The sequence below is a fragment of the Macaca thibetana genome, chromosome 1, assembly GCF_024542745.1.
Source record: "Macaca thibetana thibetana isolate TM-01 chromosome 1, ASM2454274v1, whole genome shotgun sequence".
NCBI lineage: Eukaryota > Metazoa > Chordata > Mammalia > Primates > Cercopithecidae > Macaca > Macaca thibetana.
This window is the reverse complement of record NC_065578.1, coordinates 73,472,957-73,490,559: the sequence shown is the minus strand read 5'-3', so window position 1 is coordinate 73,490,559 and position 17,603 is coordinate 73,472,957. Positions and strand designations below refer to the sequence as shown.

The 17,603-nt window shown below is 33.6% G+C and overlaps 1 protein-coding gene across 2 annotated transcripts in view; it reads left to right on the top strand.

Moving 5' to 3' along the window:
- Positions 1–22: 22 nt before the first annotated feature.
- Positions 23–17,603, top strand: part of LRRIQ3 (leucine rich repeats and IQ motif containing 3) — a 169,159-nt gene continuing 151,578 nt past the window's right edge. Inside the window, exons 1-3 of one of the 2 annotated variants that reach the window (XM_050766986.1) lie at positions 23–213; positions 15,002–15,250; positions 15,825–16,148. In XM_050766986.1, coding sequence (XP_050622943.1) covers positions 15,002–15,250; positions 15,825–16,148 — 573 coding nt within the window. In that variant the 5' untranslated portion in view covers positions 23–213. The remainder of the gene's footprint in view (positions 214–15,001; positions 15,251–15,824; positions 16,149–17,603) is intronic. The other variant, XM_050767065.1, reaches the window with a different exon arrangement.

Genomic DNA, 17,603 nt, shown 5'->3' with positions numbered 1-17,603 from the left:
TTCTGGCCCGCCCCCTCCGTGCGTCGCTCACGTAACCACGCCCCGGAGCGCCTTGGCTGGCTCCCGGAAAACCCTGATGTGGTGAAGCTGGATCTCGTCTTGTTTCTCTAGCAACGGTCTCAGGAGCAGATGGCCACCCAGCGATTTGTCTGACTGTGTTGGGTCTGGGCCACTTGTCTCCAACTCATAAGGGCTTGCGGCCCAGTTGACCCGGTGAGTGGTTCAGGTTGGGTTACAAAATTGTTAGAACCGACCCGCTAAGGATAAGGCGAAACTACAGTCTACTTTCCCAACTTTCACATCGAAGGCGATTCGTCCTAACTGGTGATTTGTTTCAGCCTGGAGCAGGTCCCCAGGAGATCCTGATGGAAGATCTCCCCCATCTGTCCTTTCCCCCCCGCCACCCCAGGTCATCTGGAGCCATCTGCCCCCAACCCTGGGTCATGATATGTACACAGTCTGAGTATTTAAAATCTGTTCTTTTTAGGAACCTTAAGTTTGTGGTTCCTAGAGAGTGAGCCACCCCACCCCTCTGTTTTTTTCTTGGTAGGCTACACACGACAGCCTCTCAGATAGTGTCTTTGGAAATTGTATAAAATTCATTCCGCAACCAGGCTCCAAATATTTTTGATATTTTGGTTTATTTTCTGTCATTCTTTTGTATATGCAGATTAATCTAGAATGTTCAATAGCATTCTTAGAAATAAGTCGGTCTTTTTAGGTGTATTTTGGGTAGCTATGTAGAGGTGTTCCTGTTGTAGAACACCAGGTTTATTAGTTTTACAGAGCACTTCATCTTTACACAGAAGAAAACTGAATCAGAGAATAGTGACTTAGTCAAGCTATCACAATTAGTAATAAAAGATGTAAGAAATATATTTCAATCCCAAACCCAGAAATTGTGCTATTTCATCATACCGTTTGATTTTTTGAGAAGATTTGTCTGTATCAAGGTCTTCATTAGGTACGTAGGCATTCAGGGCACCATAAATTTACTTAGTTTTTCTTCTCAGACTTGTTATACAATCGTGTTCTAATAGTGGAAGCATGTGGATAAAATGGCAGATTAGATTACTCTTTCATAGTTTTGTCATTTAAAACTTTTCATTAATTAAAAAACGGTGTCTTACTGAAGAACATTTAGAAAATACAGAGACTTGAGTGAGAGTCTCTGTATTTTCTAAATGTTCTTCAGTAAGACACCGTTTTTTAACCAAAAGAGAAAGTAGCGAGAGAAGGTCAGAGAGGGAACAAAGGGCCATAGAAAGAATTTTGGGTTTTGCTCTTAAGGGAAACAAAACCATTGCAGGGTTTTGAAGTGACGTGCCTTATGTTTAAAGAGATCACTCAGAGATACGAGAATAGATTCTAATGGGGGATGAGGCAATGATAGAAGCAGGGAGACTTGCTTGGAGGCTACTGCAATAATGCAGGTGAGAGTTGGTGAAGGCTTGACCAGGATGGCAGCAGTGGGGATGGTGAGAAGTTGGTCAGATTCTGGATGTATTTTTAAGACAAAAACAATAAAATATGCTGATGGAATTAATGGGTGTGGACTGTAAGAGAAAAAGAGGAATCAAAATGACTGCCTTGGGATGGCCATCAATTAAGATGGGTAAGTTTCTGACTGAGGAAGATTGTTGGGGTAATAGAGTCCAGAATTTGATTTTGGACATGTGGAATAAACAGACATATGTGTGTGCAGTGAATACGTAAGGGAAGTTTGTGTGTGTATATGTCTGCATTATACATATGAGTCTAGAATTCAGGAAAGAGGTCTGGGCTGGAGATACAATTTTAAGAATTGTCAGCAAGAAGATAGAAATAATTTTAACTGTGGAACTAGGTGAGGTCCCAAGGGAATGAAGGTCAGCAGAGCCTGTATGTCTGGGGTCTGTATATTCTAATAAGGTGAAATAAACAAGAAGTAACCAAATAAAAAAATCCAGTGGTAACAGTTGTAAGGAGACAAACGGAGTGATGTGTTAGATTCTATCATTCAGAATATTAAATAGAGTATTTCTTGGATCTGGGATGGTGTCCTACAGAATATTAAATAGAGTATTTCTTGGATCTGGGAAAGATGGCCATAGAAATGGGAAATTATTTTTTCTCAATATGACTATATCATGCAATCAAAATTTGCTGGAAATAAATATACCATATTATCGGCTATGGGTTCTGTTCTCTTTCTTTTCTCAAATTTTCGTTAATGTTAATTTTTAAGTAAAAAAACTAAAAAACACTGTATATAAGCCGGGCGCGGTGGCTCAAGCCTGTAATCCCAGCACTTTGGGAGGCCGAGACGGGCGGATCACGAGGTCAGGAGATCGAGACCATCCTGGCTAACACGGTGAAACCCCGTCTCTACTAAAAAATACAAAAAAACTAGCCGGGCGTGGTGGCGGGCGCCTGTAGTCCCAACTACTCGGGAGGCTGAGGCAGGAGAATGGCGTGAACCCGGGAGACGGAGCTTGCAGTGAGCTGAGATCCGGCCACTGCACTCCAGCCTGGGCTACAGAGGGAGACTCCGTCTCAAAAAAAAAAAAAAAAAAAAAGAAAGAAAAAAACACTGTATATATGAGTAGGAGTATATTTCCATGGCAGTTGATTGTTGGGGGCCAAAAAAGTCTAGAGATTTTATTTAAGTTCATATTCAAAATAATAAAACAGTGAGATATGATTGTTTAACATCTTAAGCTACTAGAGTATTATTTTACTAGAGTATTCACCACAGAGTTTTTCCATTTATCAGAATATTTTCTGTTTATCAGAATATTATTTTACCAAAGTAAAATATATCAGTCCAGCCAAGCTGTAAGCCCATTAATTCTGCACAAATCGAACACACAGGAAATAATCTATTTAGTTTTGGATTCCACATTTTTAAAAAGACATTGAACATACTAGACTATAATAAATTGAAAAATTATATTCTATGGAGGCATTTGGGCTTTTTATTTCTTGGAGGATAGTAGAGAGTATCTGAAGAGCTGCCATAAGGAAGAATGAGATAGATTTTTTAAAATAACTTTATTGAGGTACAGGTTTAGAACATTTTCATCCCCCCATTAAAATGCCTTCTAACCCATTTACAGTTAATGCCAGTTACATTGTTTTTTTTATTTCTACAGACATAACTATGACTGTTGTGTGGAAATTATAGAGAAGCATGTTTTAATTTCCCCCCCTTCTTTATAGGAGGAAGTTGAAGCCAAATGAATAGGGTCCTGGATTATATACTGTGGAGCTCATAGTGCATGCTGTGGTCAGGCCAACCTAGGACTGTACTAGTTTCCAGTCCTTGTGCTTCATGGCTGTGTTTAACCACTGTTTCCTCCTGCTACCCTTCCTGACATGCAACAAAAGCAAAAATTCTCTTTTTGCAGTTTGTTTTATTTGAATTTATTTACTCAGCTAGCCTGTTCTCAACTTATTTCTTAAATATTTTTTTCTCACTATGCCCTGTTGGAGGAACCCTCATACCCCTCAACTTTCCGTAGTGCAAGGAAACATTGTCCCACCCTTGAACTTTTATTATACTTCCTCTCTTAGTATTTTGTGGAATTTTTTTTTTTTTCCAAATGGAGTTCCCCAGTAGTGTAATCATAATCTACTTTGTCCAAATACCAACATGAGGTTTCGGGGAGGGGAAAGGGACAGGGAGAGGGCAAGTACTTGAAGACTATAAATTAGTAGAGTCAAGAATTAAATTTTAATTAATGTAATACAATATTTATGGCACTTAAGAGAAAGGTATTAATGGCTTAATTTTAGGAGATACAAAATCTGTTCTGTGAAAACTAACCAAGGAGTGTTTTGGGCTAGAAGAAATATTTGTTGTGCTAATTTCCTTATTAAGAGGTTATGATTTTTGTGCAGATTATTTTCTGTGAATGTTTTTATTAATTTTGACTGTTTAATATCCATCTTCTGGCTCACCACCTTTTAGTTTTTTAGGTTTATGCTTTTGCAGTTTCCAAATTGGAATAAAAATACAAACTGAAAAATGGTGTCTCACAAAAGCTTTTTTTCTGAACAGAAGTATATAACTTTCTAAAATTTAAAAAGCCAATACATTTAAACAAAAAAGTTATAATTACAAATGAATTCTGATTCCTTGTTCTGAATGACTTTTCATGTCATTTGAAAACATACAGAATATGCCATGAAAATATGTTTTGTGCTATCAAGGTTATTTATATTAACTTAAAAATGCACTGTATTCTATGTTCATTTTCCAGGACACATGTACTGGTCTGACTGTTCTACTAGACTCTCCCCTTCTTAACTTTTAAAATATATTTTTTCTGTGATATAAAATCATGGCAATTCTTTTATATTTTTAGAGACAGGATTTTTATTTTTAGAGACAACCTTTCACCCAGGCTGGAGTGCAGTGGCAGATCATAGCTCACTCCTGGACTCATTCATTCTCTTGCGTTGCCCTCTCAAAGTTCTGGGATTATATGGGCATGAGTCACTGCACTGGCCTATGACAATTCTTTATTAAAATAGTCATTACTTAACAAATCTGTTATCAAAATAAAGAGTATTTTAAAGATATAATTTCTTTATTTTGTTAATAGAGAAGAGGTTAATATATTGCAGACATTCTAAACTAAAAATAAAGTTTGTAATCACAATATGTATAAAATATTACCGATTAGAATCCTTACAATTAGATTTTCTAAAAACTGAAGCTTTTAATTTTTTTTTTATGATTTGATTTTATATGCAGATATCTTTTTTTTTTTTTTTTTTTTTTTTTTTTTTTTTTTTTTTTTTGAGACGGAGTCTCGCTCTGTCCCCAGGCTGGAGTACAGTGGCGCGATCTCGGCTCACTGCAAGCTCCACCTCCCAGGGGTTCACGCCATTCTCCTGCCTCAGCCTCCTGAGCAGCTGGGACTACAGGCGCCCGCCACTGTGCCCAGCTAATTTTTTTGTATTTTTAGTAGAGACAGGGTTTCACCACGTTAGCCAGGATGGTCTCGATCTCCTGACCTTGTGATCCGCCCGCCTCGGCCTCCCAAAGTGCTGGGATTACAGGCGTGAGCCACTGCGCCCGGTCTTATATGCAGATATCTTAACAGCTGTTGTGATAATTCTGGAGTCCAGTATTCAGATTTCCATTTAATATTATAGTTCATGCTTATAAAATAAGTTACTTTCATGTAGACCATCAAATCTAGTATTTTAATATATTACTTAAAATAATGATGATCTGTCTTCCTAGTACCTAAAAGGTTCAGCGAATAAGTTTTAAGTCTAAAGGTACACTCAGCAAAGGCTTTGAAAATTTTCTTTTCAATATTTATTATATATCACATTTGGAAAAGAAATAAATATACAAAATAAATATTTTTTACTTCTTAATATTTAATTTAGATATATTCATGAGTTATAACCTTGTATAGTTATACTTAATGTGTTTGCCGTCAAAGTTGGGAGCAAAGATGAGGTATAACTGATAGGCATTTTATTTTATAGAAATGGTTTATATAGTGTGATTAAAATGTATGATAATTTTAAAATTAGTACTTTAGTTGATATAAACTAAGGAAAGGTTTACTGATAATGGTACTGATTTATTTTTAACTGCAGAATTTCTTTGAAACTGTAGTTGGAGCTTTGATACTTTCTGTAATGTGTTGCTATACTTAATTTGCCTTTGAACATTATATTATTATTTGAACTTGATAATTTACAGATGTGTATATACATTTCACAAAATAGTTACAAAATTATCAAAGTCTAAAATGAACAAAAGTGACTAGATTCCTCCTCTATGTGCATATTTGAAATTTGCAACAAGTGGTAAGGGGCTTTTAACTTGGTAGAGGAGGATATATCAATTGCAGTGGTTTTTAGCTTCCCTTGGTAGGCAGTAGAATCATATGGGCCCATAGCTGCAATGATATGATTCAGGGGATATGCTCTGGGGCCTGCTCATTTGAGTTATTCCAGTTTTCAGATGTACAGTATAAATAAATAATGAGAAACAAAACTGAAATGCTGCATGTGGTAGTTAAAATATGAAAAATCTCCACTTTTCCAAAATGATTGGAAAGTTTGACAGAATATGTAGCTGAATAATATGAATAACTGACACATACATTATATTCTGAATATAGAACACTAATTTTCTAATAAACTTATTTCTGTAATTTATTAATCATGTTAATCTTTCCTTTTAATAGCAATAACCAGGTATTACTATGTTCTATTTTGTAATTTGTAAAATATTAAGTTTGTTTATCTACTGGCAAGTACATTTTGTTGGCAGAGGTGAATATTAATAGAGAAAATGAATATAAATTAGTATAGTATATGGGGAAGACTGCTTATAAGACTAAATTAGTGTTCATATCACATCAACTAAAAAGAAACCAGTTGAGAAGAGTTTAAAATATTGAATACATATAAAACAAAAATCAGTTAAGAGGAACTGAAAAATATGTTTTCAGACACCTTGGATAAGATTTGGTATTGGAGAGGAATACAAGAATTGGGAGAGAGGACGACAGGTAAGAATTGAAAAAAAAAAAAAAACTACCTGTTGGGTACTATGCTTACTTCTTGGGTGACAAATTCATTCATACTCTAAACTGCAACATTATGCAATATACTTTTGTAACAAACCTGCACATGTACTCCCTGATTCTAAAATAAAAGTTGGGAAAAAATTAACTCTGAATGTCCTAACAAATAAAGAAAGGATATATTTTGGAGTAAGATTTATTATTGCATGGTAAAAGTAACCACAGAGAGTATATGGAAAGACCTCCCTACTCTTCACTAAAGATCTGAACTACAGGTTGATGGTTAGATGCTTTATATTATAGAAGAACCTACATATAATCTGAGTAAAGTATTTATGTTTTAGAGAGACTATAGATCTTTATGGAGTCTTCTGGAATGAGATAATGATAAAATATCCCCCCCCCCAAAATATTGGCGATTGTAATTAAGAATTACAATTTTCTTGAAAACTAACTTAATATATTTATTACTTTTCTCCTATTTACTTTGGATTAAATTTGCTCTTCTTTTTCAAGTTCTAGAAATGGCATCTTAGATGATTCATTTTAGATCTTTGCTCTTTTCTAGTATATGTATTCCGTGCTATGAATTTCCTTTTAAGCACTGCTTTTACTATATCCTACAAATTTTGCTAAATTTTACATTTTATTTTTATTAGTTCAAAATATCTTTAAATTTTTATTTACCTATGTGTTACTTAGAAGTGTGTTGTTTATAAATCTCCTAAGTATTTGGAATTTTCCAGCTGTTTTATCAATAAACTAAACTGTTATCTAGTTTAATTCTATTGTAGTTTGAGAGAAGATGTTGCATGGCTTCTGTTCTTTTGAATTTGATAAGACATGTTTTATGGCCCAGAATGTGGTCTGTCTTGGTGAATGAATCCTCCATGTGAGCTTGAAAAGAATGTATATTCTACTGTTGTTGGATGAATTAAAATAAATCTAGTTACTATTATTATTTTGGACAAATTATTCAACTAAGAATAAGAAAAATAAGAGAATTTTATTTTATCCTCACTTGTTCCTTTCCCAACACTTTCTTACCATAGATATGAGTATCTGACCTATATCATTTTTCTTGTTCCTTTCCCAACACTTTCTTACCATAGATATGAGTATCTGACCTATATCATTTTTCTTCTCTCAGACCTTCTTTTAATATTTCTTACAAGGCAGGTCTACCAACAACAAATTACTTCAATATTTGTCTAACAGAATTTATTTCTTTTTCACTTCTAAAGAATAATTTTGCACAATACAGTGTCCCTTGATATAGTTTTTGAAGCATGTATTTTATCTTGAATTGTTAATGGAACTAGGCATTCAATTAATTTTGTAGAACTTACTGTATTAGTCTGTTTTCATGCTACTGATAAAGACACACCCAACACTCGGTAATTTATGAAGAAAAAGAGGTCTAGTGGACTCACAGTTCCATGTGTCTGGGGAGGCCTCAGAATCATGGCAGGAGGTGGAAGGCACATCTTACATGGTGGCAGACAAGAGAAAATGAGAACCAAGTGAAAGGGTTTTCCCCTTATAAATTCTAAGTCAGTGAGTTTTTTTTCTCTTGACACTTTAAATATTTCACTCCACTGTCTTCTGCCTGCATGGTTTCTGATAAGTCAAATGTAGTTATTATCTGTGATCCTTTATAAGTAAGATTTTAAATAAATTATTTGGCTTTTTCCAAGATTTTTTTTTAACTTTTGATTTTTTGAAATTTGTGTATTAAATGCCTAGGTGTGATTTTTTTTTTTCTTATATTTATCCTACATGATGTTCTCTGAGTTTCTTGAATCTGTGGCTTAGTGTCCGATGTTATTGTAAATTCTCATTCATTATTGTTTTAAATACTGCTTTTATTCCTTTCTATTTTTCCTTTTTTGGCATTTTCATTACACATATGTTACACCTTTAGAAGTCCCACACTTCTAGAATATTACTTATTTTTTTCAGTCTTTTTTTTCTCTTTGGTTTTTAGTTTTGAATGTTTTTGTTGGCATATCCTCAAAGTCAGAGATTCTTTTATCAGTCACTTCCAGTCTACTAATGAGCCCTTCAAAGGTATTCTTCATTTCTGTTACAATGTTTTTGGTCTCTACCATTTCTTTTTTATTGTTTCTTAGAATATCTATCTCTCTACCTCCGTTATCCATCTGTTCTTGTATGTTACCTACTTTTTCTGTTAGAGCCATTAGCATATTAATCCTAGTTGTTTTCAATTTCCAGTCTGATATTTCCAACACCCCTGACATCTGTGTGTCTGTTCCTGATGAGTTTCTGTACTGCCTGTCTGTTGCTACAGTTTTGGGGTCAGCAGTTTACCCTATGATCTTACTTCTTTTGTGTAGCTAAGAAGAGTTGTTGATTTTCAGTTTGTTCAGCTTTTTAATGTGTTATTAGGATGGAGTGACTACTTCCAAGCTCCTTACATGCCATACTGGAAATTGCAGGTGCTTTGATACACTTTTTGAAGCATATATTTTATCTTGAATTGTTAATGAAACTAAGCATTCAATTAATTTTGTAGTGCTTACCGTATTAATCTGTTTTTGTGCTGCTGATAAAGACACACTCATCACCATGTTATTTATAAAGAAAAAGAGGTTTAGTGGACTCACAGTTCCTTGTGGCTGGGGAGGCCTCAGAATCATGGTAGAAGGTGGAAGGCACATCTTACACGGCAGCAGACAAGAGAGAATGAGAACTAAGCAAAAGGGGTTTCCCCTTGTAAAACCATCAGCTCTTATGAGACTTATTCACTACCACAAGAACGGTATGGAGAAAACTGCCACCATCATTCAATTAATCTCCACTGGGTCTCTCCCACAGCAAGTGGAAATTCTGGGAGCTACAATTAAGATGAGATTTGGGTGGGGAAATAGCCAAACCATATCATTAAGTGCCAAACACTGTTCTATACCCTTTATGTTGACTCATTTAGTCCTCATAACAATTCTATGGGCTGTTATTATTATCTTCTTTTTACAGAGGAGGAAACTGAGGTACAGGATACATAACTTCCTTGAGATCACCAACCTCAGAACAACTTATATTTCATTTCCTTTTTCTGTACTTAGTTTGTAGGGTGCTTGAAAAATAAAATGAACTTGTTGTAACCAGTAGAATGTGGCTGAGGGGATGCTTCCATTGAACCTAAGCCTTAGGAAGTCTGACAGGTTCTGCTTTTATGCTTTGGGAGCCCTTAAGCATGTAGAAAGTCTGGCTCCCCTATTTCAGACACACATGGATAGATGACATAGAGAGGACAGTTCAAGATAGAGAGGTCCTGAGACAGTATGGAAAGAAAGGCTGGTTTATCTCAGTATCCCAGCTGAACCTAACCTTCCAGCAGTTCACTGGAGGAGTGAACTGACTCATGCTTCAGCCACTGTCAGTTGGAGAACTGCTTACTTCAACTTAGTGAATACACAAAATCTTCAGAATAACAAAATGGTGGTTATTTTAAGCCAATAAATTTTGGAGTGATTTGTTACAGTACATAAATAGCTGAAAAATAAACCTTTTTTTGTTGTTGTTTTGCAAGACATTGAGTATTAGCTGTGGATAATTAAAAATAAAGGAATGTCCAATAGATTTCTACTGAAATGGGAGAGACTTTGTCATTTGTACTTAGAAGTCTTTTAAAGGTTCCTTCCCCATAGTTTGCTATTTCTCTGAGGAAAGGAAAAGATAGACATGTCTATGAAACAGACATTTATTGAAATCTGACTTAGTTCTATGTCAGGTCCTATGCAAACATTTGAAAAAACCACCTAACCGTAAAACAACTTTTCTGTTCACAGGGTACATATAATTTATTGGAAAACAGGGCCATTAAATAATAACACATATAAATATATAATCACTAAATTTGGCATGTGGGGATGTGGGGATGGAATCAGAGTCTAAATAATGACTAGGCAATGATTTGCTAAAGAAGGTTACACTGAGAGAGAAGTGTGACATCCTAAGATAGCTGGTTAGCATATTTTATTAACTAAGAAGCGAGGGTTCTTAGTAGTTTGGATTTTTTTTAATTTTTGCTTTAAGTTCAGGGAGAGATGTACAGGTTTGTTACATAGGTAAACTTGTTTCAGTGTAGTGTGTTGTACAAGTGATTTAGTCACCTAGGTGTTAAGCCAAGTACTCATTAGTTATTTTTCTTAATCCTCTCTCTCCTCCCACTCTCCACCCTTCAGTAGGCCCCAGTGTGTTGTTCCCTTTTATGTGTCCATATGTTTTCATCATTTAGCTTCCACATATAAGCGAGAAAATGCAGTATTTGGTTTTTCTATCCCTGCATTTTTTTTTTTTTTTTTTTTTTTTTTTGCTAAGGATAATGTCCTCCAGCTTTATCCGTGTTCCTGTAAAGGACATGATCTCATTCTTTTTTATGGCTGTATAGTATTCCATGGTGTAAATGTACCACATTTTCTGTATCCAGTCTACCATATATGGGCATTTAGGTTGATTCCATGTCTTTGCTATTGTGAATAGTGGTACAGTGAACATATGTATGCATGTATCTTTATAATAGAACAATTATTATTGCTTTAGGTATGTACCCAGTAATTGGATTGCTGGGTCAAATGTTATTTCTGTTTTTAGGTCTTTGGGAAATTGCCACACTGTCTTCCACAATGGTTGAACTAATTTACACTCCCACCAACAATGTATAAGCATTCCTTTTTCCCCACAACCTCAACAGCATCTGTTATTTTTTGACTATTTTTTTGTTGTTTTTTAATTTTTATTTCAGTAGTTGTCGGGGTACAGGTAGTATTTTGTTACATGGATAGGTTCTTTAGTGGTGATTTCTGAGATTTGAGTGTACCTGTCACCCAACCAGTGTACACTGTATCCAGTATGTAGTCTTCTATCCCTCACGACCCTCCCAACCTTCACCCTTGAGTCCTCAAAGTACATTATATCATTCTTAGGCCTTTGCATCCTCACAGCTTAGCTCACACTTATATGTGAGAACTTACGATATTTGATTTTCCATTCCTGAGTTACTTCACTTTGAATAATAGCTTTCTAGGCTCCATCCAAGTTGCTGCAGAAGACATTGTTTTGTTTTGTTCCTTTTTGTGGCTGAGTAGTATTCCATGGTGTGTGTGTGTGTGTGTGTGTGTGTGTGTATCATATTTTCTTTATCCATTAATTGGTTGATGGGTACTTAGGTTTGTTCCTTATCTTTGCAATTGTGAGTTGTGCTGCTATAAACGTGTGTGCATGTGTCTTTTTTAATATAATGAATTCTTTTCCTTTGGATAGATACCCAGTAGTGGGATTGCTGGATCAAATGGTAGTTCCACCTTTAGTTCCCTAAGGAATTTCCGTACTATTTTCCATAGTGGTTATACTTGTTTACATTCCCACTAGCGGTATTCCCTTTTCACCACATCCATGACAGCATCTATTGTTTTTTGACTTTTTAATTATGGCCATTCTTGCAGAAGTAAGGTTTTAATTTACATTTTCCTGATGATTAGTGACTTTTTTTTTTTTTTGCTTATAATAGTCAATGACTAAAGCTAAAAAGTAGGCAGTTGAACAAAATGGGGGAAAAGACATTACATTAAGTAATATCAAAAAGATCTCAAATTTGAATTTAATATGTCCTTAATTAACTAGTACTTAATTCTTACAATTCTTTTTCTAATCTTTTTGATTGAAACTGAAAAGTAGACTGTTGTACAAAATGGAAAAAAACGCATTGAATTAAGTAATATCGTGAGCATTATCCCAAATTTGGTTTGTGTGAACCAATATTTCGTTTCTTCCTCAAACTCTATGTCTTATTGACAGGAAACTTTCAGGTGAGGCAAGAGTGCCAATCAAACCAGTTCCCTTATTACATATTACTCATTTTATGTAGAAAAATGTTTGGACATATTTAAGAATTTTGGTGGGAAAGGACAATGTTATTTTATCATATTCATTATAACAGCATTTGTTAATTTCACAAAGCTACTAGCAAGGATATTCATCTAATAGCTAACATTTGAATGTCTCACATAAGAGTAGAACCTCTCATTTTGGAAAATTATCCAGTGTATCTGAGATCAGTAAGGAAAATAGAAAAAACTCCACTTTGGAATAATACCATTAGTAGTTCATTGGCATGTTCAAATGACATATAGACAGCATTCATGCAGAAGGTTTAAAATAAAAAAATTATTCCTGGTGGATGAATCTATAGACATTACTAACTATATTTGATTAATAGTACTGTTGAGAATCCCTGAAAATAAATGCCAGGAAGAAGATAGTATCTTCATAAAGAAATAGACTGTTAGAGATTGAATAATCAATGTGAGAAATAAATTCTTTGAAATAAAAATACTTATATTTATTTATATAGCTATATATTAAATAAAATATATAATTTTGTGTACATATATAATTTGTGTACTAATGTCATGATTAACAGTATAAAATCACCTGTAGCTTTATGTGAAGAAACGAGATCTCTGAAGTTCCGTGTGGATGGGTGTTGGTTTTTCAAGGACTTTTTATGCATTTGTGAGCTAAAAAAGAAATGAAAATTAAGAAAGTGAAAAGGCAAGCCACAGAATGGGAAAAAAAGTCTTTGGAAAACACATATCTGACAAAGGATTAGTATCTGAAATAATACAAATAACTCAAACTCAACAATAAGACAATACTACAATCAAAATATAATGGACAAAAGATCTGAACAGATACCTCACCAAGGAAGATATACATATGGCTAATACGCATATGAAAGATGCTCAACATCATGTATCATTAGGGAATTGCAAATTAAAACGACCAAAATCAAAACATTGGCAACATTATATACTGGTGAGGTTGTGGAGCAATAGAATCTCTCTCATTGCTGGTGGGAGTCCAAATGGTACAACCACATTGGAAGACAGTAGCAGATTTTTACAAAATGAAATACATTATTATATGATTCAGCAAACGAACTCCTTGGTATTTATCCAAGTAAGTTGAAAACATATCCAGACAAAAGCCTGCACATACATTTTTATAGCACTTTTATTCATAATTGTGTAAAGTTGGAAGCAGCCAAGACACCTTAATAGGTGAATGGATAAATAAACCAAACCATGGTGCATCCATGTGATGGAATGTTATTCAGAACTTTAAAAAATGAGTTATTTTTCTAAAGACTTGCAGGAAATTTAAGCTTTCTTTAAATGGGGAAAGAGTTACGTCTTTTCTATTTTGGAAGTCCAAGTGATGCGATGTGGATATTATCCTGCATCCCAGCACCAATAGAGCTTGATGAGTTTAATTTGTAAAGGTTTATTTATATCTTTCTATTCCATATCTGACTCTATATTTGGAAGACTGGTTTACTTGTAGTTGAGGCTAATCTTTCTTAAGGTGTTTGTCGATCACCTGTTGACATTATTCCTAGGCCCTTAGCCCAGAAATTCTGATACAGTAGATATGAGATGGGGCCCATGAATCTGCCTTCTAGTTAATTCATTGATACTTAGAGTTTGAGGATTCTAGTTTTAGGCCTTGGTTATGATATATAAAGTAACCAGTGTCTTGAAAGAGTACAAGAGTGTATCTGGATTTTCACATTTATTCTCATTTGAATTACACTGATTTAGTTGATCTAAACATGGTAGAAATCGATTATTCCATTGGGGAACATTGTTGATCTTAAAACACACTTCCAAATAGATGACTTGAGCTCATACATTCTCTTCTCAGCTATCTCTGACTACCTTTTATGAAAGCTGAAATTACTCTTAATAAGTGAAAATTCATATATATGAGAAATACTGTATAAAATTATATTAAAAAGCATTGATCTAAACATTTTAGATAAATTTAAGTAGTCAAAATTTAAAGCTATTGGAATTCTGGAGCCTAATTGCCTAACTGAGTTGAATGTAAATATTGTGACAATGAATTTTCTCTTTAAGATACAAATATTATTGATAACATTTGAAGGCCTGTATAGCACCTTAATTTTATCTGGCTACATTGTTCAGCCTCTTTCACAAAGATTATCACTCTCCTGACTTGTTTATTATTCAGTGTACTTCTTTAACAGTATATTTTCACAACAATTATTTTACGAGTTATACAAGGTATTGTTTGGTTTGTTTGTTGTTAGTTGTCTTGTCTAGAAGGGATGATTTTATCTCAGTTTCTTCACTGAATTCTTTAAATATTCTATGAAAAAGGAAGTTTGTCTTCCTCTTGCTAATTAGTTTGTTCATTGGTGAGTGCAGTGATAACATTCAGATTAGCTGTTATTGAAATGTTAGACATTTAAGTTATTTTGGGATAGAAAGTTCTATAAGAATTAGTTTTTAAAAATTTTAACTTGAATAACACTTTTTACTTACACCATCTCTTGGCAAAATTTTGTTTGTTTTCAGGTAAATTTTTGAAAGTAGAAAAAAAAAATCAAAGCAATTTCTAATCTTTCCTAGATGTTTCATGGAACAATCACAGAAGAGCTAACGAGTCATGAAGAATGGAGTCACTATAATGAAAACATAAGAGAAGATCAAAAAGATTTTGTTTTTGTGAAGTTCAATGGCCTTCATTTAAAGTCTATGGAAAATTTGCAGTCTTGCATCTCTCTTAGAGTATGCGTCGTCTCAAACAATTTTATTACAGATATTCATCCACTTCAGAGTTGTATAAAATTAATCAAACTTGATCTCCATGGAAATCAGGTAAGCAATAGGCATTTCAGTTATTTGCATATTTAATGAAATTTCAGTATTATTTAATACGTACTTATGTTACCTATCCACAGTATTTCTTAAAGATGGTCTTTTATCTAAAATATAAACAAAAATTTAATAAATTAAAAGCATGTAAGATGTATATAAATACAGACACTTTGATGTAAATGAAAATGCATAAATAGTGTGTGATTCGGTATGTTTCACTTCTTAAATCTACAGCCTGGATTAAGAATGCCTCATGCTTCCTTAATTTTCCTTAGGTAAGGAAAGTATTTTAGAAAAGTTTAAAGAGTCAACCTATTACAAAGGAATTTTCATTGAACAAAAAAGTATCGTTATGCATTTTACTGTACTACTACTAATAAATTATCTCAGATGCCCAGTGTATTATGGTTTTCAACTAGCCATCATCGTATAATTATAAATACTCTATTTGCTTATTAATTAGAAAATTGCTATTTGGGGAATATTGAATTTTAGATGTGTAATGTTTTACCATTTTCTGTGCTTTTTGAAAAAAGTAATTTTGGAATTTAAAGTATTTTTAATAATATTTCAGATAAAGAGTCTACCAGATACCAAATTTTGGAGTGGATTGAAGAATCTAAAACTCCTCTATCTTCATGACAATGGGTTTGCAAAGTTAAAGAATATATGTGTATTATCTGCCTGTCCAAACCTCATTGCCCTCACTATGTTTGATTGCCCAGTAAGCCTTAAAAAAGGATATAGACATGTTCTTGTTAACAGTATATGGCCTCTCAAAGCACTGGATCATCATGTGATTTCTGATGAAGAAATAATTCAGAACTGGCATCTTCCTGAAAGATTCAAAGCATGTAACCATCGACTTTTCTTTAATTTCTGCCCAACTTTGAGAAAGGTAATTGGCTTCTTTAGGGTTTCATTTTAATTAAATGTATAAAAGGAAAATTTTAGCTTCTGAGTTCTATATCTAAATTATATGAACTCTTTAATATTTTTGCATCATGTATATAAAATAATATAAACCAGTGAATATATTTGTAATGTCTATCTGAAACTTTATAAAAGTTTGTATGCCTACTACATGAAAAGCCTGAAATGATCAAATTGTAGAGAAACAAATTGTTGTTTTTTAAATTGAAAGTAAATCTCTAATTTATTCAGGATTTGGTATATGAAAGACTCCATTGGGAAATACTTAATGTTTTTTGAGAGCCTTAAAGGACAACTTAGATTATTATTAGAGGAAGATAAAATATTTAATTCTCACACAATTAATTTGATTATTTAACAAGATCAAACCATCATTATCTGTTGGTTTATAAAATGTTAGAAGAAGTGATTGTGAAAAGTTGATGCCTAGTTAATGGTTACAGACTACTTAAGTGGATTTACAAAAACATAAGGAAACATTCTTTGTGACACATGAATGAGTATTGGAACAAATCATTTAAGAGTTCAAAAGAGGGGGTTAAATTGGTACAAGATACAGTAACAATGTAAGTTGCAGGAGGTGTTTATAATATGTTCTAAAGATATGTGAAGTCACATATATGTGTGTAGAAAATTTGAGGAAGAATAGAACATCATTTTGAACAGTGAGTATATCTAAAAGAGTATATAAACATTGAACAGTGATTATGCATGGAAAAGCTGAAAATTACAAAGTTGAAAGAATTTTATTACTGCATATAATTTTTTTTAATTAGAGGTATATTCGTGATTTTGTAATAGTTTTAAAAATTTAGGATTTTGATAATAATTTTGTAGTAATATTTAAAAATATAAAAAACACGGTACTATTTAAGTCTGATATCTTAACCTGGGCCCTAAATAAAGAATTTCACTTTGGTACTTCACTTGTGTAGTATGGCATAATCAAAGGTGGCAACACGCATGAGCCTTTTAAGGATAATCAAAGTGACTGAGATTCATTTAAGGAAGTAATGGAAAGTTGGGCAGTGGGCATTGAGAAAGAACTTGGACGACCTACTAAAGAGCTTAGACTTGATGAATATAATGAAGATTAATTGAAATTATTAGAGGTAGGAAAATTAGAGTAGGTCCCTCATAGTAAGTGCTCTATGAATAAATGGTATTGACAAGGTCTTTAGAAGGTGATCAACCCAACATTTTGCTAGCAGATTAATGGAGGATAGAAACCAAATGAGGGCAGGGGAATCAATTACTATAGGTTCAAAATGATGTGATTAGGATTGATATAGGCGGATACCAGTAATAAAGAAGAAAGAACACAGTGGAGAAGACAGACACATATTCAGTGAATGCCATTGTGGTAGGTGCTTTATATATTTTATTTATTCATTCTTTCTGAGTACCTATGAAAAGGACT